The sequence below is a fragment of the Aulonocara sp. 'chitande type north' Nkhata Bay genome, linkage group LG7 (genome assembly GCF_057382095.1).
Source record: "Aulonocara sp. 'chitande type north' Nkhata Bay isolate Kocher_YH1m ecotype deep benthic linkage group LG7, A_spYH_male_GT1.1, whole genome shotgun sequence".
Taxonomy (NCBI): Eukaryota; Metazoa; Chordata; class Actinopteri; order Cichliformes; family Cichlidae; genus Aulonocara; species Aulonocara sp. 'chitande type north' Nkhata Bay.
In genome coordinates this window covers 62232742-62252024 of record NC_141350.1, presented here as the reverse complement: position 1 = coordinate 62252024, position 19283 = coordinate 62232742, and the positions used below count along the sequence as shown (strand labels likewise).

Below are 19283 nucleotides of genomic sequence, written 5' to 3'. Positions count from 1 at the left end.
CTGAAATTTAATAAATAAAATAATGTCAGACTATGCCATCACTAAACCATTTTAATGCATTTTGATATTATTATATGTGAGCGTATGTGAAAGTTTAAAAATTATTGATGTGTACACCTATACAGTGGGGCAAAAAAGTATTTAGTCAGCCACCGATTGTGCAAGTTCCCCCACCTAAAATGATGACAGAGGTCAGTAATTTGCACCAGAGGTACACTTCAACTGTGAGAGACAGAATGTGAAAAAATAATCCATGAATCCACATGGTAGGATTTGTAACGAATTTATTCGTAAATCAGGGTGGAAAATAAGTATTTGGTCAATAACAAAAATACAACTCAATACTTTGTAACATAACCTTTGTTGGCAATAACAGAGGTCAAACGTTTACTATAGGTCTTTACCAGGTTTGCACACACAGTAGCTGGTATTTTGGCCCATTCCTCCATGCAGATCTTCTCGAGAGCAGTGATGTTTTGGGGCTGTCGCCGAGCAACACGGACTTTCAACTCCCGCCACAGATTTTCTATGGGGTTGAGGTCTGGAGACTGGCTAGGCCACTCCAGGACTTTCAAATGCTTCTTACGGAGCCACTCCTTTGTTGCCCGGGCGGTGCGTTTTGGATCATTGTCATGTTGGAAGACCCAGCCTCGTTTCATCTTCAAAGTTCTCACTGATGGAAGGAGGTTTTGGCTCAAAATCTCACGATACATGGCCCCATTCATTCTGTCCTTAACACGGATCAGTCGTCCTGTCCCCTTGGCAGAAAAACAGCCCCATAGCATGATGTTTCCACCCCCATGCTTCACAGTAGGTATGGTGTTCTTGGGATGCAACTCAGTATTCTTCTTCCTCCAAACACGACGAGTTGAGTTTATACCAAAAAGTTCTACTTTGGTTTCATCTGACCACATGACATTCTCCCAATCCTCTGCTGTATCATCCATGTGCTCTCTGGCAAACTTCAGACGGGCCTGGACATGCACTGGCTTCAGCAGCGGAACACGTCTGGCACTGCGGGATTTGATTCCCTGCCGTTGTAGTGTGTTACTGATGGTGACCTTTGTTACTTTGGTCCCAGCTCTCTGCAGGTCATTCACCAGGTCCCCCCGTGTGGTTCTGGGATCTTTGCTCACCGTTCTCATGATCATTTTGACCCCACGGGATGAGATCTTGCGTGGAGCCCCAGATCGAGGGAGATTATCAGTGGTCTTGTATGTCTTCCATTTTCTGATGATTGCTCCCACAGTTGATTTTTTTCACACCAAGCTGCTTGCCTATTGTAGATTCACTCTTCCCAGTCTGGTGCAGGTCTACAATACTTTTCCTGGTGTCCTTCGAAAGCTCTTTGGTCTTGGCCATGGCGGAGTTTGGAGTCTGACTGTTTGAGGCTGTGGACAGGTGTCTTTCATACAGATGATGAGTTCAAACAGGTGCCATTCATACAGGTAACGAGTGGGGGACAGAAAAGCTTCTTACAGAAGACGTTACAGGTCTGTGAGAGCCAGAGATTTTCCTTGTTTGAGGTGACCAAATACTTATTTTCCACCCTAATTTACGAATAAATTCTTTACAAATCCTACCATGTGAATTCATGGATTTTTTTTTTCACATTCTGTCTCTCACAGTTGAAGTGTACCTCTGGTGCAAATTACTGACCTCTGTCATCATTTTAAGTGGGGGAACTTGCACAATCGGTGGCTGACTAAATACTTTTTTGCCCCACTGTACATACTCAGTAGGGTTCATCATTTTGACTGAAACTGCAGTATATCTGTCTTCACACAATCCTGTTAAAACGAGGCAATGATAACAAATCAGACAGAGACCAATATATTTTAATATATATATATATATATATATATATATATATATATATTTATTTATTTTTTTTTGCAAAATACAAATACTACCACATTTCTGAGTGAGGGAATTGCTGTACATCTGCAACAACAGTGTGTTTAATTTGTTTTTCATTGTCTCCAAATTGGCGACAAAGGCCAGCTTATGCCGCTAACAATCTCTTTGAATATCTAACTTAATAGTTATTAGAAACATTAGTGCATGAAACAATGGCATAACAGAGCCAAAAGTGTACATTTCCCCCAGTGTACAGAGGACATTCACTGATGTCACCAAAAAGAGGAAATGAAACTATTTCATTGGGGCGCTTCAGGTACAGGCAGTAATCAAACTGAAAACAGATACAGAGGGGCTTTCACAATGTCAACACTGCATCTCCCTGTTTTGTGAGCTTCACCTCCACCCGTACACAAGCCACTCCACTTGAAGCCCAAGGATGAGCTCCTGGCTCTCACTTCATTGTGGTACAGTAAGACCAGCTTGATGAAAAGGAAAAGGGTGCAGAAGTGAACACATCTGGGCTCTGCCCTGGTTAACAGACATCACTTCATCCCATCACAGCTACAGGGATTTTCAGTGAGAGAATTTATTCGCTGGATTTACAGTAGAGATGATGGCTGAGGGTTTGAGCTCCAAATATACAGTTTTAAAACCAAAATATTCAAATGTGAACAAGCCTCAGCCACCAGCATCTCTTCAGTATTAAAAACTAAAAATAAGTGGATTTCACTCTGCAGTCCTTCAGCCTGTCTGTGGCTGGCGTCAGACCCAGCTGACATGCAAGGCACAACTCAGTCACTTATGTACACTTGTAGAGTTACACAAACACAAACACGCGGTACTGGAAAGTAGCCAAGTACTTTAACTTTTCATAACTGTATGTTTTGTTCTTTATTTTGCAAGATTTTATATCCAAAGATAAACTTAGTGTATGGTGGACAAAATTCTTGTTCTTAGTACATTTTTTACTACATATGGTGGCAAATCCTAAAATGTATTCACATGTGCTTCTATTATTGCTGTTACATAAAAAGGTAAAATCATGAACAATCTTGTAAAATGACCATGGGAAGCACTAGACTCAAGGGCGTAGATTTGGTTTTGGCATTGGTGGGGACGGATGATTCAACCACTGAACGCTGCCCTGTTTCTTATTTTTTTCCTTTTTGTCTTTGCTTCGTGATAAAAAAAAAAGGAGAAATATACTTGCCTACATATGCTATTCTACATGCTTTTAAACCGTTTAAAATTACAATTCATAGTTTTATATGTGAATTACATAATGTTAAATTATTATTAAACAAATGACTAAGTATTTTAGGCTTTAGTTTACTTCAGCCATATTCCATATAAATCAGGTATCATACAAAAATAAAAATAGCTTCAAATACAGTCATGACAATAAAAGAATATGACTTTAAAGACTTAACATTACTTCAGTTATAGTACACCAACATCTCTGATACATTAGCACTACGGGAACACTGAATGACCTGGTGGTTTTTGTCCATAAAACTACTCTAAGTAAAAGATCTCTCACCAAAATTATGCAACATTTTAGGCACTATTGCCTCTATCAAATCAGTGAGCTGGGATTTCTTATTCTAAACATGAACTACTGTTACAGCAACAGACATGGACTACTGGTGTCCCACACAACAACTCAATGTCTTTCTTTACTGTCCCATCCGTCCATGCCAAATCTACGCCCTTGACTAGACTAAACCATGGTGGACAGTCTAACGGGTAACATTTTTGGCTGGTACTTCGCTTGAACTTAACCGTCCTGAGGACTTCTTCCACCACTGCTAGTATTTAAAAATGATGAAAGTGGTAAGTGGAAAACAGGAGCTTTGTCCTTTGTGCTCTGACGGATTGTCGCTGTGAGATCACGTTGGGTCTGACACCAGCTAAACAAACTTTTTTCTACCTTAGAGCAAACGTCTCCCTGAACATCTGATGGGAAACGGTGTGCATGTGTGCATTCTGCTGCTGCTTTTTATATCGTTGTTATTACACGGGACTGCAGACATCCAAAAATATCAATCTGATCTAACAAGCAAAGTTTAGTTTGAAAAACACTACACTACAAACTCTGTGCAGCAAAGCATCACTTGTCCCAGTCAATATGGCTTTTAGGATCCTCACCCTGACTGCTAAATCCTGCAAAGCTATCAGCACATGCTAACTTTCATGCATCAATTACAAAGACACAAATAACAGTTTCATTGCTGCAGTCGCCTCACGCGAGCGCCCTCTGCTGTCTGGTTCCACACACGACCTCGTTTGTTTTCCTAGGAATAACAACTTTTAGATTGTCTTTTTATAAACTGGATACCAAATTGTGAACTATACTTCACTTCAGATTACTTACATTTGAACATTTTAAAAAGAAAGTAAGTAAATCTATTGTTTAATTTTACAAACTACATTTAGAACCAGAATTTGGGTGTAATTTCCTCATTTCTTTTGGTTTTATTATTTATATAATAATAATTAATGATACAATTCTAATTAATAATAAAATTCCTACAGCTTTTAGCTTCCTTCTGCTAATATACATCATTTTGTGTATATGTAGCCTGTGTGACTGACATTTTAACTAAAATACTTTGAGGTGGGTCATTGTCAGAATTACTTACTTAGTTACTTCCAATCACAGCTTTTTTTGCTTCAGTGTTTTCTGATGTTTTTGGTATCATGTCTGAATTAACTGTAGTCCCCCCTTTTGCTCTGAAATTGTCTTCACAATAAATGAAACTTGTTTTCTATCCAACTTGTTCCAGATCACTTTCTTCTCCCTCACAATGAAACCTCTCACGATTTGACATCACTTTCTCTTCCTGCACTTACTCATACTCCCATTTTTTCAACCCATTTTCTTCGCCACACTTTACTTTCCATATGTTCTGGTTACATGAGTGATTGATTATGTGCATAAATATGTTGTACCTGCAGCAGTGAACTGATGCTCCATTTAGCCACCTGACATTAAATTCACCATTAGAGTCACTATTCAGAGTACCAGATTTTCTCACCTTGATCTTTTTGTTGCTTTGCATACATATGCTCATAAGTAGCACATATGTACATATGTTATTTGCTTATACCCACACACATGAACACACACACATAAAACAAGCAATACATGTACACCAACAGCCCCTCTGACAGCTTCAATATGTTTGGCTCCTGAATGATATCATGGACCAACAGTGTTTGTAGAAAAGGTGGGGGGGAAAAGAAACTCTTAACAATTTCAAGCTTTTACTTCTGAATGAAAACAGTTGGATATTTCCTTCTTACTTTTTTCTTTGTACTAGTTGAAGTTTAAACTAGTTGTTTTTAATTTTTTCACATATTTGTGATTTACTGAAGTATTTCCTTTTCAGGAGAATTTTTATATTGTTCTTTTTACACTCCTACATTCCTCTAATACATCCATTTTTCTTGACTCTTTGGGATTATTCATATATTCACTGACCTCAACATTGGGAAATGAATGATATGAACACCTGCCTTTGGAACAGTAAGAAGAAGTGATTATGAATACTTTTAGGCCCAGACAAAAGTCTCATCTAACTCACTGAGCACTTCTTTAATTTGACTGAACTCTTTCATTTAAAGCTTTTGGATGTTTTAGAATCTGGCTCTGGTTGGGATTGGCCTGGTTCACTTTTACTATCAAATGAATAAATGAATAAAAACTTCCTTGGACAATATGAAGCTCTGAAAACTGTAAAAAGTTGGATTTAAGTCAAACAGTTTTCTTCCTTTTCTTTCTCGATGTCTGAAAACTGGTTCTGAACTTCAAGCAGTCATTAGTGTGAAGTCTACCAAGAGTATATGCTGGAAATACAGCTGAGCAATCACTGTATCCACACATAGCAGCCCCACCCCCATGTACATGTTACACATATAGCACACCCACTCAGTACAAGAAGAATATGATGTTAATAATAATAATAATAATAACACTATGCGGTAACTTTACTAATACTCCTCCCCCGGCTGTAGAGAGGCTCTGATCATGCCGTCCACCCTTCTGATAGCCTCATCCGTTTAACTGATGGGTTGTGGTGCTCCTCATGACTGGACAGGGGGTGGAGGAGGAAGCTGTCGTTCCCATGGTGATCCTCTCGCTCATCGCTGCCTTCATATGAGCTCCCACAGCTGGACACGCTGTCACCAGGGGAACGCCCTTGTTCATGGGACCCCCGGCCTGTGGTGGAGTATCCAACTGTGGTCATGCCTCCTTCAAGTCCTGTTCCAACCATCCGGTCTCTGGGAGGGGAGGCTGGCTCAGACTTGATGTGGACGTTTTGATGGCCAGAGGAGAGGTTTAGGTTTGAGTTCTGGCACAAATTCCTGTAAGATCAAAGCAAGAGAAACAGCATCTTAAACTCAGAGCAAAGCAAATTTTAAGAACGTCTTTAGAGGAAATGTCGATTAAACGCTTGTTTTAATTCTTTGGTGAGAATATGAAGATTCTTGTTTTTGGCTGCTGTTTCCAATTGAACATACAAGTGGATGGAAACATTGATTTACAGAAATGTGATCATGTTGCACTTGGGCTCCGTGGAAATGTCTGTTTTTTAAGGGGATTTCTGAATAATTAAGTAACAATTACTATTAATTAAACTATTTTTTTAATTTTCATTTTTTCCAGTGTATGCTGGATAAACCAGGACACTAACAGCTGAAATTATTGCATTGATTCTGGACAATTCTTTCTAAGGCTTGGCCTGTGGCCTGAAGGTAATATACACAGCTGCTTACCCCATGTGTCCCAGTGCTGAGTGTTGTAGATTCTGTATCTGCTGTTGCTGCCAGTTCACTGATCCCAGAACAGAACCTCCAAAACCGGACAGCGATGGCAGGTCACTGCTGAGGGAGAAATCTGAAGATGGACAAAAAGAGAAACTTGAGCAAAGATGAGGAAACCTGTGGAGTCCAGCAGCAGTGTGCTTTTGTTGTAATCACCTGTGCCATAAGATGAGGAAAGTGTAGATTGGTACCCACCCATCCCCTGACTGGGGATAGTGGTGGCAGAGAGAGTGACAGCAGGGGTTGACAAGGTCTGAGCTGTCTGGGAGTGATTTATTCTCTGGTTCTGCAAAGAAAAGGTAAGATGTCACCAAGCTAAACAGTGACAGCTGATTCAGGGCCAGCATTTTATGGTTATCTGCCATGCCTGGTAATCATGATTTGCTCATTTTAGAAAATCAGTAATCTCAAGTGGTACTTCTAGCGTTTGCTGGTATTCACGGTGACCTGGTCATGCCAATAACTCCTTTAGAGATCCTAAATTTTCAAGCTCATCTTCAGGAGCCTTTCTTCATGGTTCCTTAAAATCACTTCAGCGGCAGAATTTTTCAAATATCTCTAAAGTACAAATAGTTCCCTTACTTAAGGTAATAATGTAAATGACATTGGCACTAATTTCACATATTTGTAGCTTGTATATCATCTATAAACTAGCAGAAGGAGGCATACATGAAAAGTATGGTTCTCTCTGCTGATCAGATTTTTTTCAGAGCTACTTACCAACATCAGGTCAAAGTCCTCACACTGCAGGGCAGCAATAAAGCACAAACTCAAATGAGTCCGCACATAAAAATCAACTTATGAAATCAAACAAATCAAAAGACTAAGCAGAAGGAAGCACTTACAACAGCTGGTATGTTGTTGCACTTGTTGGAAGGGGGCATCAGTGTTCGCAGGTCAGGTTTACGGCTCATGTTCATTGAAGGACTTTTATCCTGCATGTTCTTGGGGGCGCCTCCTGGAGACAGCAGTCCAGGGGAGGTGCAGTGGTTGCTGTAGCTGTCGTTTCCTGGTCGGGCAAAGTTTTAAAAAGGTATCTCTCATTACAAATGACTACAAAATCACTACTGTACCCCAAACCCATTTTTATTTGTGCCTATATTTCATGGAAGTATATTTATCATTGCTGTTTTCAAACTTCTGATTCTGACCAACCACTTCAGCAGGATGTTCTAAGATTTCGTGCGACACCATTTTTACATAAAATAGGTGAATCTTCCCTTTTTCTAGTGTGAGGCTGGTAAAAGTGTCTTTAACTTCAGTATCTGCAGATGTATAGTTGATTGAATGCTACTGGAGCACTCTTTAACGGAACATCTGGGGAGAAAGTTCAAAGTGCATCACTCCAATGAAAAAGTCTGAAAACGTGCCCATCCACTCAAAGTTTTATAACTGCAAACTCTAGCTGAAGTCAATAACCAGAGAGGGAAGATTGTCTGTCTCAGAAATGAATTTTATATTTTAGAGTTTAAGCAGCTGAACAATGAGCAATGACAGACTCCCAATGTACTGCTTTATTCCTCATCTGAACTGGATACAGGGGAGATACCTAGCTGTCCAATCACAGGGGAGGAGACTTACACGAGTGCTAAATAGCAAGAAGAGACATTATCGCTACAGTTTTCTTCATGCATGTCCTCAAATTACCAAATGAAATGAAAAATGACACTCTGAGAAGCACCTTTTTTAATTGTGGGTCTAGCAGCAGTAAGCTGTTGAGGTGCTTGCAAGATATTTCATCAATGGATGTTCTATATCTTAGCAACCAAAGGGTTCCAGGTTAAAAAAAAAAAGTTGCACACCCAACCACGTGCTACCAGTTTTGATCTTGTCAAGATCCTAGTGTGTGAGAAGAGCCTGAAAGAGGATGGTGTGTTTTCAGCTGGACTTTTAAGAGAGAGGAGATTTACAGCACAGGATTTACCTATCATCACCCTGATTTACTCAGTTTACTCTGTTATGACGAAGATCTATCTATACAAAGAGAGTGATAGAGATATATATAAAGAAATAAGACAGAGTTGCGTTCTTACCCACACTTGACAAAACAGTGCTCGACAGCTCTGAACCCATCAGTCCTACAGACAGAAACACACACATCAAATGAGTATACAATCTGGGTTTTGTTGTTCATTTTTATTATACAACGCCATAATACTTTGGGTGTTAGATTCTTGATCAGGAACTTTTGCAAACTATTTATCATGTAGAGCTCAGCTGTTATTCCAAACCTGATATGCAGAGATTGTCTTCATTCTTAAGAATAATAATTATTCAAATGAACATACTATATAGGGCTCCCAATAAATTACTACTAAAGAAAAAGACGATTCAAGAGAACCTAACACAGCTGGCAAAATTGTAGTTTTACTAACCGTGTTAGGAAATGCAAAGTTAACGCAAACCCACAATAGAAAGATTACTGGGAAAATGATCCTCTTATGGCCTTAGCATATCTATTGATTGTCATTATCATAGAAAAAAGTAGGAAAACACTCACGGCTGAGTCACTTTTTAAGTTGTATTCTTAAGTCTAAAATGCCATTAATGCCTGACTGCTACACCTTTTTGTCACTGCTGGACCAAATGTTGGCCAATACTGTTTTTTTTTCTCATATAGAAAATCTGGAAACACTGCAGCGCGTCAGGCTGTCTATGAAAGGAAAATCAGCAGGATTGTGAAAAGATTTTTAAATAGAAGACAAAAAACAGGAAAACACGTGCTAGGTAGGTTAACACCGAGTATTTGCTAGGTGTGGACCAGCCTGCTTATTTGCCCAAAGGCCCATTTTGAGCTCTAGCTGTGTTACAGTCCAAAACAGCTGAACATTTAATAAGGTCTTTGATGAGGACTGAAGAAAAAGCTACTGACCACAAACATACCTGCATTTCCTGTGCTGGAAGGACTTTGAGGCGACATGCTGTTTCTTTGCAGAGATGAGTGAGAGATGGGCAGCAGGCTATGGTTACCTAGACTGCCCCCTATGCCCTGATGGGAGTAGAGCAGCCCACCCTGATTACTGCCTGGGATGGATATACCCATGTCATAGTTGGAGGGCAGACCCTGCACATAGAACAAACAAAGCCAGTCGTCACTGGTAAGGAAACACGAAGCTGCTTAAAACAACGCTATGCATCAAAAAGAGCAGGTGTGAACATACACAGATTCTCTGTCGGTTGATCATCAGGTCAATGTCTTCATTGATTTTCCGGTATTTATCGTCCAACTCTGGGCTCTGGCCAGCAGAGTCATCAGCCTCGATGTCAGGGCTTTCACAGCCGTTTAAACCCTTCTTTCGCAGGGTCTGGATAAAAGAAGACAAACAAAAGAGTCAAACACAGCAGGGTGACTTTACTGTATGTACTACATCCACGGATCTTCTCTGAGACCTTCCTCTTTTCCTCCTGCCCGGCAGCTCCATCTTCAACATTTTTTGTAAAGTGTGTCCACTATCTCTCCTCTGCACATGGCCTAAACCTCATCTCAGGTTCACCTCTCTAACGTTGTCTCCACATCCCTCAACCTGAGCTGTCCCTCTGATGTCCTCATTTCTAAGCTTGTCCACCCTCTTGTGTTAAACAGTCTGGTCTAAAAGTCCATTACCCTCTCTCCCACACATCTGCATAACTGCACAGGTATGTCACCTGGACCAAATCTTCATCCAACTCTTCTTCATTTGCTAACTTTCCTCCATACTCACTATAAGCCTTTTTGTTGCTTCCCTTCTCTCTGCTGTACATCTAGCCTCCCAGCACTCCTGTCTACTTTATTTCTCTTTATGGCTATCGCACTTTTCCTTTGCTAAAACTTCCTCATTCCAACAACATTCCTCATTGTCTTTGCTCTGTCCTGATACACCAAACACCTTCTGGCAGTTTCCCTCAACTGTACTTTTCCAGTCATTTGGTAAGTCTGCCCTACCACCCAGAGCCTTTCTCAATTCCTCCCTGAACTAAGTGCATAATTCTTCCTTTTTTGACTTAAATCGTTTAAATCCTTACGTCTGCCTTCACTTCCTTAGTCGTCTTGATGTCCAAAGTCAAAATCGACCATCCTTCTCTCCATCATATCAGCTTTCCCTTTAGCAGCCATAGTCCCTACTCTCAACTCCACACCCCTGCCTTTCTTTCCCTCTCGCTGCCTCCTAACACACCTCCCTCTATTTCTGTTGCTATGTATTCAGCCAGCAGTAGTACAGTTTCCACCAGCACCATGTTGGCCAACAGCATCAGAGGCAGTAATTGTTATCCGGTCCAGAAGAATCTGGAATGGAAATCTCATTCTTGATGACCCACATATTCAAACTAACAATGACTACCATTCCTGATGGTAGCCTCTCCGTTTATACAGGCATCGGACTGGCACTGCACTGCTACTTGTGACTACTACAATTAGTAGCTCTATAAAACTATAAAACATGCAATCTAAATATGATTTTTATGAATTAAAGGCCCTGGTTGTGTGGTTAGTTAGTCTGCTCTGAGAAAGTTTTGATCTTTCACCAGGACTCTTCTTCTAATGAAGAGGTCGAACTTAGAACAAACATTTCCAACCACAAGAGGGCGATAAATGAGCAGCTATCCCACCAGTGAGGTTCCAAACTGACTTCTATAAGCCAGACAGCAGTGTAAAATGCAAGTGGTACAATCAAACCCAACATACTCGTTTCACCAGCATGTGACAGCATTCACAAAAAGGTCTCTGAATTTTTATACTCATGTTATGTGTGAAGAATAAACAGAATTTAATTTGTGTGTGTGTGTGTGTGTGTCTCAAAGGTCAGATGCTTCATGTGAATATTGGGAAATCTCTTCTCTTACACAGATATTGGATGATAATGATGATGGTGATGTGAGTGTGTGTGCGTCTGTTTGTACATGTGTGTGGTTTGGGTCTTGGTGGCCTGCTTCAGCGCTTCACAGCCCGTTAGTCCAGTCTGTCACCGTATGAGCATGGCAGTGCCTCTTTCAAACACAGACATACAAATATGACTGTTGGAGCAGCTATCCCACTCATCCCAGTCATGTACACCTGTTGTGCTTTAAAAGGGAGGGGGGGTTAGGGTCTGCAGTGAGGGGAGGGGTGAGGCAGCTTCCACCAATACCAGTGTGGCTACTGGAAGGATGGCCGTAGAAGGTTATTTTTTGCCACTGTGCTCCGCAGTGTTCCTCGTCACTCCCTTGCAATTTGTCAATCTGGCTGCTCTATTAAAACATAAAACTGACTCCACTAGCCTACTTTTCCCTCATCAAATACACACAGAGCACACAGTGCTACTACATTACGCCTCACTTTGCTTTTTTAGTGGAAATAAAGACTGAATGCAAGGAAGTCAGGTGGAAACATTTTACTTATTAACTTATTAAAGGAGCAAACTGTAAAAATACTTCACGTGTTTATGCAATAAAATGTGAATTTAAGGTAAAGTAGAGGTCTCCTAATGACTGGTATTACATCTGTAAACAGTGTTTAAGCATTAAAGTTAGTCTTAGTCTGCTGGTTTCAAATTTAGGTTTGACCCAACTCCAAAGCGATTGTGAAATGATTCATTTGAGAGGATAGAAGAAAAACAAAATTGTAATTAGGGCTGAGAGATAAATTAATCTCAGTAATTATCACAGGAAAAATTACCTCTATAATAATGACGATAACCTGATGAGTAATTGGCAGTCTGCACAATCATCTGTACAATTAGCCTCTGAGGTTACAGCATCAGGGTTATGTGGATAAAATGTTCACAAAGATCAAGAAAAAGACAACACACACAGTTTCTTTCGCTCTCTCTCTCTCTCTCTCTCGGAAAATTAGAATAAGTGATCATGGGGAGAGTGTGCAAGATGAGGCGATTGTTGTTAAGAGACAATCACTGACAAGAAAACAAAAAACTTTTCCAGGATTTTAAAAGGTTCCACAACCAAGCAGCCAAATCTGCTAACAAGCCTCACAAGTAGTTCAGTCTGCAGCTTCTTTTCTTTAACAGAAACCTATCTGTAGCTGTTTGTCAGCTACATCAGCAGCCATGCAGTCAAGCTTTAACTGCAGCCAGGCAACTTCACCCGCTCACTTTCACCCATCCGGCAGACAAATCTATGCACATCATTTAAGCTGCTTTGGTTTGCCTACAGTTGCTGCACATAACAGCTGCTTTGAAACCCACCTCCAATCCACAGCATGTCTTTTGTCCCGTCTTCCTCCCCTCACCCACCCCTGTCACGGCAGATGGCCGCCACTCCCTGACCCTGGTTCTGCTGGAGGTTTCTTCCTGTTAAAAGAGAGTTTTTCCTTCCCGCTGTTGCCAACGCGCTAACTCATAGAGGGGGTCTTATGATTGTTGGGGTTTTCTCTGTTGTATTATTGTAAGATCTACCTTACAAAATTCCATCCAACTCATCTTTCCATAGCGTATCTGACTGAATCCTATTTGTTTCCCATATATCCTGTCCATCTCTACTGCATCCATCTAATAAGATACTTAAGAAAAAGCAATTCAAGTTGTAACATACAAGTACACAGTATACACTAAATTCTTCCAAGGGACTAGTGTTGTAGTTTGCCGAGACGAAGCTAATGTGTTACAGATTCATATACTTCTAGGTACTGCAATACACATCATTGCTTCTTACTGTATAAACTGAATGGAGGAAACTTAACTGGTGGTTTTCAATCAGTCAATTACTTGTAAAAGGTAGTGGGGAAATTTAGCTGCCAGTGGTGAGACTGATAGAATCGCACGCAAATATTCAGCTAACATTCATTAGAGTTCAATTCTATTTCATTTATACAGCATTAGGTGCCTTTCTTTTAAGGCACCTAGTGAAATATCTATGGAGAGTACTGCTCTATAGCAGAACTCTTGCCCTCATTGACCTCCAGCTCTCTCTCTGGGCAGCAGCTGTGCCCACACCAAAGCTAGGCCCTGTTTGAGAGTCACTCTGTTGTGTCTAACTTTGTCGCTCAGTGATCATTTGTAAATATAGCCAAGATCACAGCACATTCATTAAGTGGTGTGAGCTGGTGTTGTCAGACAGTGCTGTTAAATCAGGTGCAAGGTTCTTAGGTTCTTTGTACAAAATATGTCTGAATACAAAGAGCATTAAATTACATCTTTAGTCTTGTTGTGTTTTAATGAAATTCAAAAGCATTATTTGGGGGTGGCTGTAGCTCACGAGGTAGAGCAGAAGGTTGGTGGTTTGATCCCTGACTGCTCCAAAGTAACCAGATATTTGGACAGTAAGCGATATCACAGTCTTCACATAATAATGCAAATACATAAGTACATGTTCTGAGGTCTTAGTTATTTCCAACCACTGATGAGGAGTGTGTGTTTGTCAGGGCTGAATATGTGTAACGGCAGGTGGCTGGAACAGATTCCTGCTTTGGCATTTGCAACTTAGGGGGAGACAGCTGACGAGGAAAGAGGGAAAGGGAGATCCCATAATATCAAATCAGCTGCCCGTCTCCCACCCAACTCCACCATTCATTGCTTTTCCATCCATTTTGTTTTCTCTTTTTGGCTTCACTTGCTCCATTGGCATCTCTTTTCGTGAGCGGTCTCCTTCTCTTTAACATCAGACGATACTTTAAATCTATGTGAGCGTCAGTGTGTGTGCGCAGTTGCTCTGAAAGTGAGCATGTGCCAAGGAACATGACATGCAACATTTACACCATCGCAGGCAGCAGATTGCAGTTTTGTCCAAAATTAGACCAACATTATTTACAAAGACACAAGAAACAACTGTAAACATTCAAGTTATGGATCCCAAACTTTCTACGCATTTCTCTGAAAATTTCCTCATGATTTCCTTAAGAAATAGCTTCTATGTAGCTATCAGCTGTAAACCTATTACTTCTGACTGAGGTTGGTGAATGACAGTTTGTAGAGGATGGGAAAAACTCCAACATGATTCTGTAGTACTGGAAAAGTTCATATATCATTAAGCAGTTTTGTCCCCTTTATGACGGTTTCTATATTAATTGTAGAATCAGATGTTGTGTAATGTTGCTCATGAAAGGTATGTCTGACTACCTTTCTTTTGAAGAATGTCCCTTTCATCACCTCCAAAGTTTCTGCTCTGTCTGATAGGTCTGCTTTTTTTTCAGCTCAGTCATGCAGCAATACCTTTTTAGACCACACACTGAGAGGTCCATCCTACTGCCACCTATGCAGAGAACACCCTTAACAGGTCTCCAACCCACTTTGTTTAACAAAGAGGGACATATAAGCATTCACTGACCATGTTAATTGACCACGTTACTGGGGAGGAAGCCAGAATACCTGGAGAGAACCCATGCAGGCACAGGGAGAACATGAAATCCACACAAAAAGGCCCCAAGCCAGCTGGTGGACTCGAACCCAGAACCATCTTGCTACAGACCACACCCCAATGCTGCCCAGGGGATCATTTCCTTTAAAGGATGTAACATAACTAAGGACCTGGAAAAAATTTCTGACCCTTAATTTGCCACGAAAAACTAAAAACAGTCCACACCTGTCCATGAAACCGTAATCACACATCTAAATGTTTATATGTGTGATTATTTTTTAACTACATTAACAGCACACAGATTTCCATCCACAACACTAAAGAAGTGAGACAGTAGTGTAACATTAGTTTCGCTCTACTGTTAATGTGGTATTTTCAGTATTTCTGTATTAGTTTTAACTCACAAGAGTGCTTCTGCAATGCTGCTGTTATATTTAGTTATGGATCTAATCTTTTCCTCCACTGCTAAATGAGAAATAAAAAAGGACATCTCATTGTGTATATATAAATATCGGACACACTTTTACATGAAGTCCTTGACTTCCTCTCGTTAGGTATGTGCTGGACTGGACAGAGAGGGGAAAAGGAGGTTGTGGGGAACTTCAATGTGGTTACTCAGTCTGAAGTTGCTTCTTTTCCTATTCTTTATTTTCCTCCTGTGGTTCACACACACACACACACACACACACACACACACACACACACACACACACACACACACACACACACACACACACACAGCAAACCACAATCACACACTCACTGCCCGTCATGGCTATTCTTAGCTGTGTTCTGGGCTATTTTTAGACCACTACCGGTTTCCAGCCATTTAGCAGGGAGGGATCTCAGCCAACACAAAGGAACTGGACTCACTCCGCAAGCATATGTGAGTGTAGGTTTCATCTGTTTCTAATCAGAACACGGCACGGATCCACAGTTTAACACACACACGCACGCACAAACACACACAGCGGGCTAAAGCAAAAGAAGGTTAACAGAGTAAAAGTGAGGAATGCAGACTTATAAATAGCAGCAATGTTCCCAGTCTAAATGAACACAAAACAATAAGCTGATAGTTATCTGGCCAGTAGCCTGTACACACACAAACAAGCACATGAGAACAAAAAAAGATAACCAAAACAAAGGAGCCTCTCTTCTACTAAATTCCTGCCTGCCAGATATTTCATTGGCGGAGTCTTTTCACATCTCTGTGGACATACTATCATCTAGAACTCACACTTCATTCCCCATCCAACTCAGTTTTTCCAGTACATAAATAAGCGTTTCGCTCATAGGGAGTGATGTGATTGTTGGGTTTTTCTCTGTTTTCTTCGTATCGTTGTAGGGTCTTGACCTTACAATATAAAGAGCCTTGAGGTAACTGTTGTTGTCATTTGGTGCTATATAAATAAAATTGAACTAAAAAAATCCTCTTGGTCTTTAAAGATACTCTGCACTTAATAACAGCTGTGGGTGAATGTTTTTTACATAACTGACACATTTGAATACTAGTCCTTTGTTTGTGCTGTTGGTCCCTTTTTGGGCATTTGTAAAGGGATTAGGACACAAAAGATATGGTTACTGTGTGGTATAGACTGACCAAGAAGTCTGGGTTAAGTTCATTTCTACACTTCCTGGCATGTTAGCTTATGAACCTGGCAAAAATAATCAGTCCTATGCTAAAAAAGGTAAATAAATAATAAAAATCAACCCTGAGACAGACCTAAACATACCAAGCCTTCATATTGAACAGTCAAAAATGCAATAGATGATGTTATGGTGGTCAAGTCTAGTCTTTAATATCTATAATTTATAGCATGACATGGAGTTACATGAAAAATAGTCTCCACAGGACATTCAACTGCTTCCTTACTCAATCTTACTGCTTCCACAGGAATTAAGAGAGAAGCTAGCAGCCAGGTGCTGCTAATCAAATTCACTTGATTAACTGATCATCAGTGAATGTGTGCACCTCCAGAAAAGCTGAACTTTTGCCAGTTTGCTGCACTGAAGCATTCAGATGTGTGCTAACACAATATCACGATCTTCACAGAAGTGAAGGATATTCACCCCAGGCTCACACAATACAATGATCAGAGAAAGCTTGCAGTCAGTGAGTGGAGCATGAACTCTTCGATAAACCAAATAATCAAATGTGAGGCTATTTGTATGACAGCTAAAGTGAGAGCTTTCTTCTCAGACTGCATGCCTGAGCATGCAGCCACAGCTCAGGGTGTATGGCAATTCACTATAGCACTGTATCATAATACATTTAAAAAAGTAAAAAAAAAAAAAAAAAAAAAAAAAGGTCCGTCTTTCATAGATTATGGGGCACAAATTTACAGTTGTGCTCAAAGGTTTCCATCCACTCATCATGGGATTTTTCAAGACTAGAATGAATTTGCAGCATCCATCGAAGTGTGTGTGCAGATAAGATGCTTAGGTATTGAGAAAAGCACTTGTGTCACTGGGCGAGGCTTCAAGTAAAAAGTGCTTGAGTGCTAAGTTAGAGTCTCAGTCCATTTCATTTGGCAAAACAAATTAACAATGGCACCCTTACATACAGAGCTGGAATTAAAATGAGTCCAGAGAAGAAAAACTCCACTGGCTTTATCAAAATGATCCACTCATTCATCACTCCTTTCCACTACAATTTTACGAAGGTTAGGAAACTAACAAAAACGCCATGGCTAGGCAAAAGAAAAAGTGTGCACACACACAGGAAAAGAAAGCTGGACAGTAGCGAGGGAGGATAAGTTGTACAGAGGTTACAGTGGCAGCGACAGCAGTGAGCAGTAAATAACGCTGCTGTTCAAACTGTGTCTTTACAGCACAGAGATGAAGGGACTGCAGGTATAGATTATAGTAATGAGCTAAACAGGATTGTAGTAGATTACAGAGGATTACATAGTGCGTAAAGCTGGCTCTGATGGGGTTGCCCGAAAGGTCATGTGGTCGGCAATGTGGGGGAAAAGCTCAGGTGATGCACGCATACGGTGTGTCCACGTGCAGGCAGAGAGCAGAGAACGGCATCAACACAGTCCTCTGCCTTCTCGTCTCAACAGGATAGTCCTGCTTATGAGAACAAACCTTGGCTGTTTACATTTAATTGTCTGAGTCATCTTCCTCATCATTTCCTAAACATAATCTGTTGTTTAGCAATATGTCACATGTTTCATTCAGAACTGCCTGGATTCTGACATCTTACAGCTTAGATTTGACCTTGGTGTCATGGTGTTCTTAGCAAGTGTCCAAAACGTGGGCGCGTGTTTCCACAGAGTGTGTGTTTGCATGTGTCTGCAGAGGCAGTTGCTATTGTGCTCTTTTCCTAATACTGTGACTATTAAGATTAGGCAGAACAAGGTTCAGTCCAGCACAAACTTTAGTACTGTGTGTTGCTGAAATGTTATACAGTAGGTCACACACACATTTGCACAGTGAGGTCAGATCCTCAAAGCATCATAGTTCCGATTAATAAACTATACAGAAAGAGTTTTAGCTACACAACACTGACTGTGAGGACATAAGCTCCACCCACCAGTTGTTCAAAACTGCTCTTTAACTTGCTGGGCCCACGTCCTCATTTTAGGTTTGACAGTGTTTTAGTAGATAAAGGCGAATGGCTTAAACATGAATTGAGCTGCGGTTTGGGGAAGGCCTCGAAGGGGACTGGCGGTGGCTCCTGGGCCTGGAAGAGCCCCACGTACTAAATAAAAGTAAAGAAGTTAAAGAACTGAAAAGGGGAGGGACGTAAACGAGAATGAACAGCTTGTAGAACTGGGGGAACATAAATAGATGAGAGCCAGAGGGAGCATGTTTGGAGGCGTGGTCCCGCTCCTGAAATTCTGATATGAGGGGCAGCTAGTTGGGAGAAAGTAGTCTTGATGTGACAGGGTGTCCACATCAAATAGAATAAGTAAGAATAGTATAAAAAAGATTAATGGATGGTTTCTCAGAATTCTTTTTGCTCAATCAGGAAACTGAAAAGACCAAAGTCAACAGCTTATACATGTTGAACATGTGTGTGTTTTACTTACATCCACAATGTCGGAGTTGGTCCTGCTCTCGTGTGGTTCATTGTATTCGGTGTATTTCAGCAGAACTTTGTCCATGTCTGTGCTGGCATACTGAAACAGCTTGTTGGTGCTGTTGAAGATGATCAGTGCAATCTCACAGTCGCACAACACACTGAGCTCATAAGCTTTCTTCATTAGGCCAAATTTACGCTTAGTGAAAGTCACCTGGAAGAAAGGAAGGTAAAAGGAGAACCGTGAAATGTCTAGTTATTAATGAGTCCATCTACCATTTTGCAAATCGTCACCCTATGA

At 40.7% G+C, this 19283-nt stretch overlaps 1 protein-coding gene across 4 annotated transcripts in view; it reads right to left on the bottom strand.

The window, feature by feature from the left end:
- Positions 1–1898: 1898 nt before the first annotated feature.
- LOC147326547 (myocyte-specific enhancer factor 2C-like) overlaps positions 1899–19283 on the bottom strand; it is a 35315-nt gene continuing 17930 nt past the window's right edge. For 3 of the 4 annotated variants that reach the window (XM_086301822.1, XM_086301821.1, XM_086301824.1), the window contains 9 exons: positions 18993–19196; positions 9852–9995; positions 9574–9754; positions 8724–8768; positions 7536–7699; positions 7411–7434; positions 6847–6976; positions 6643–6763; positions 1899–6231 (listed from right to left, as the gene is read on the bottom strand). In XM_086301822.1, the coding sequence (XP_086157948.1) occupies positions 5892–6231; positions 6643–6763; positions 6847–6976; positions 7411–7434; positions 7536–7699; positions 8724–8768; positions 9574–9754; positions 9852–9995; positions 18993–19196 (1353 nt within the window). In that variant the 3' untranslated portion in view covers positions 1899–5891. The remainder of the gene's footprint in view (positions 6232–6642; positions 6764–6846; positions 6977–7410; positions 7435–7535; positions 7700–8723; positions 8769–9573; positions 9755–9851; positions 9996–18992; positions 19197–19283) is intronic. The other variant, XM_086301825.1, reaches the window with a different exon arrangement.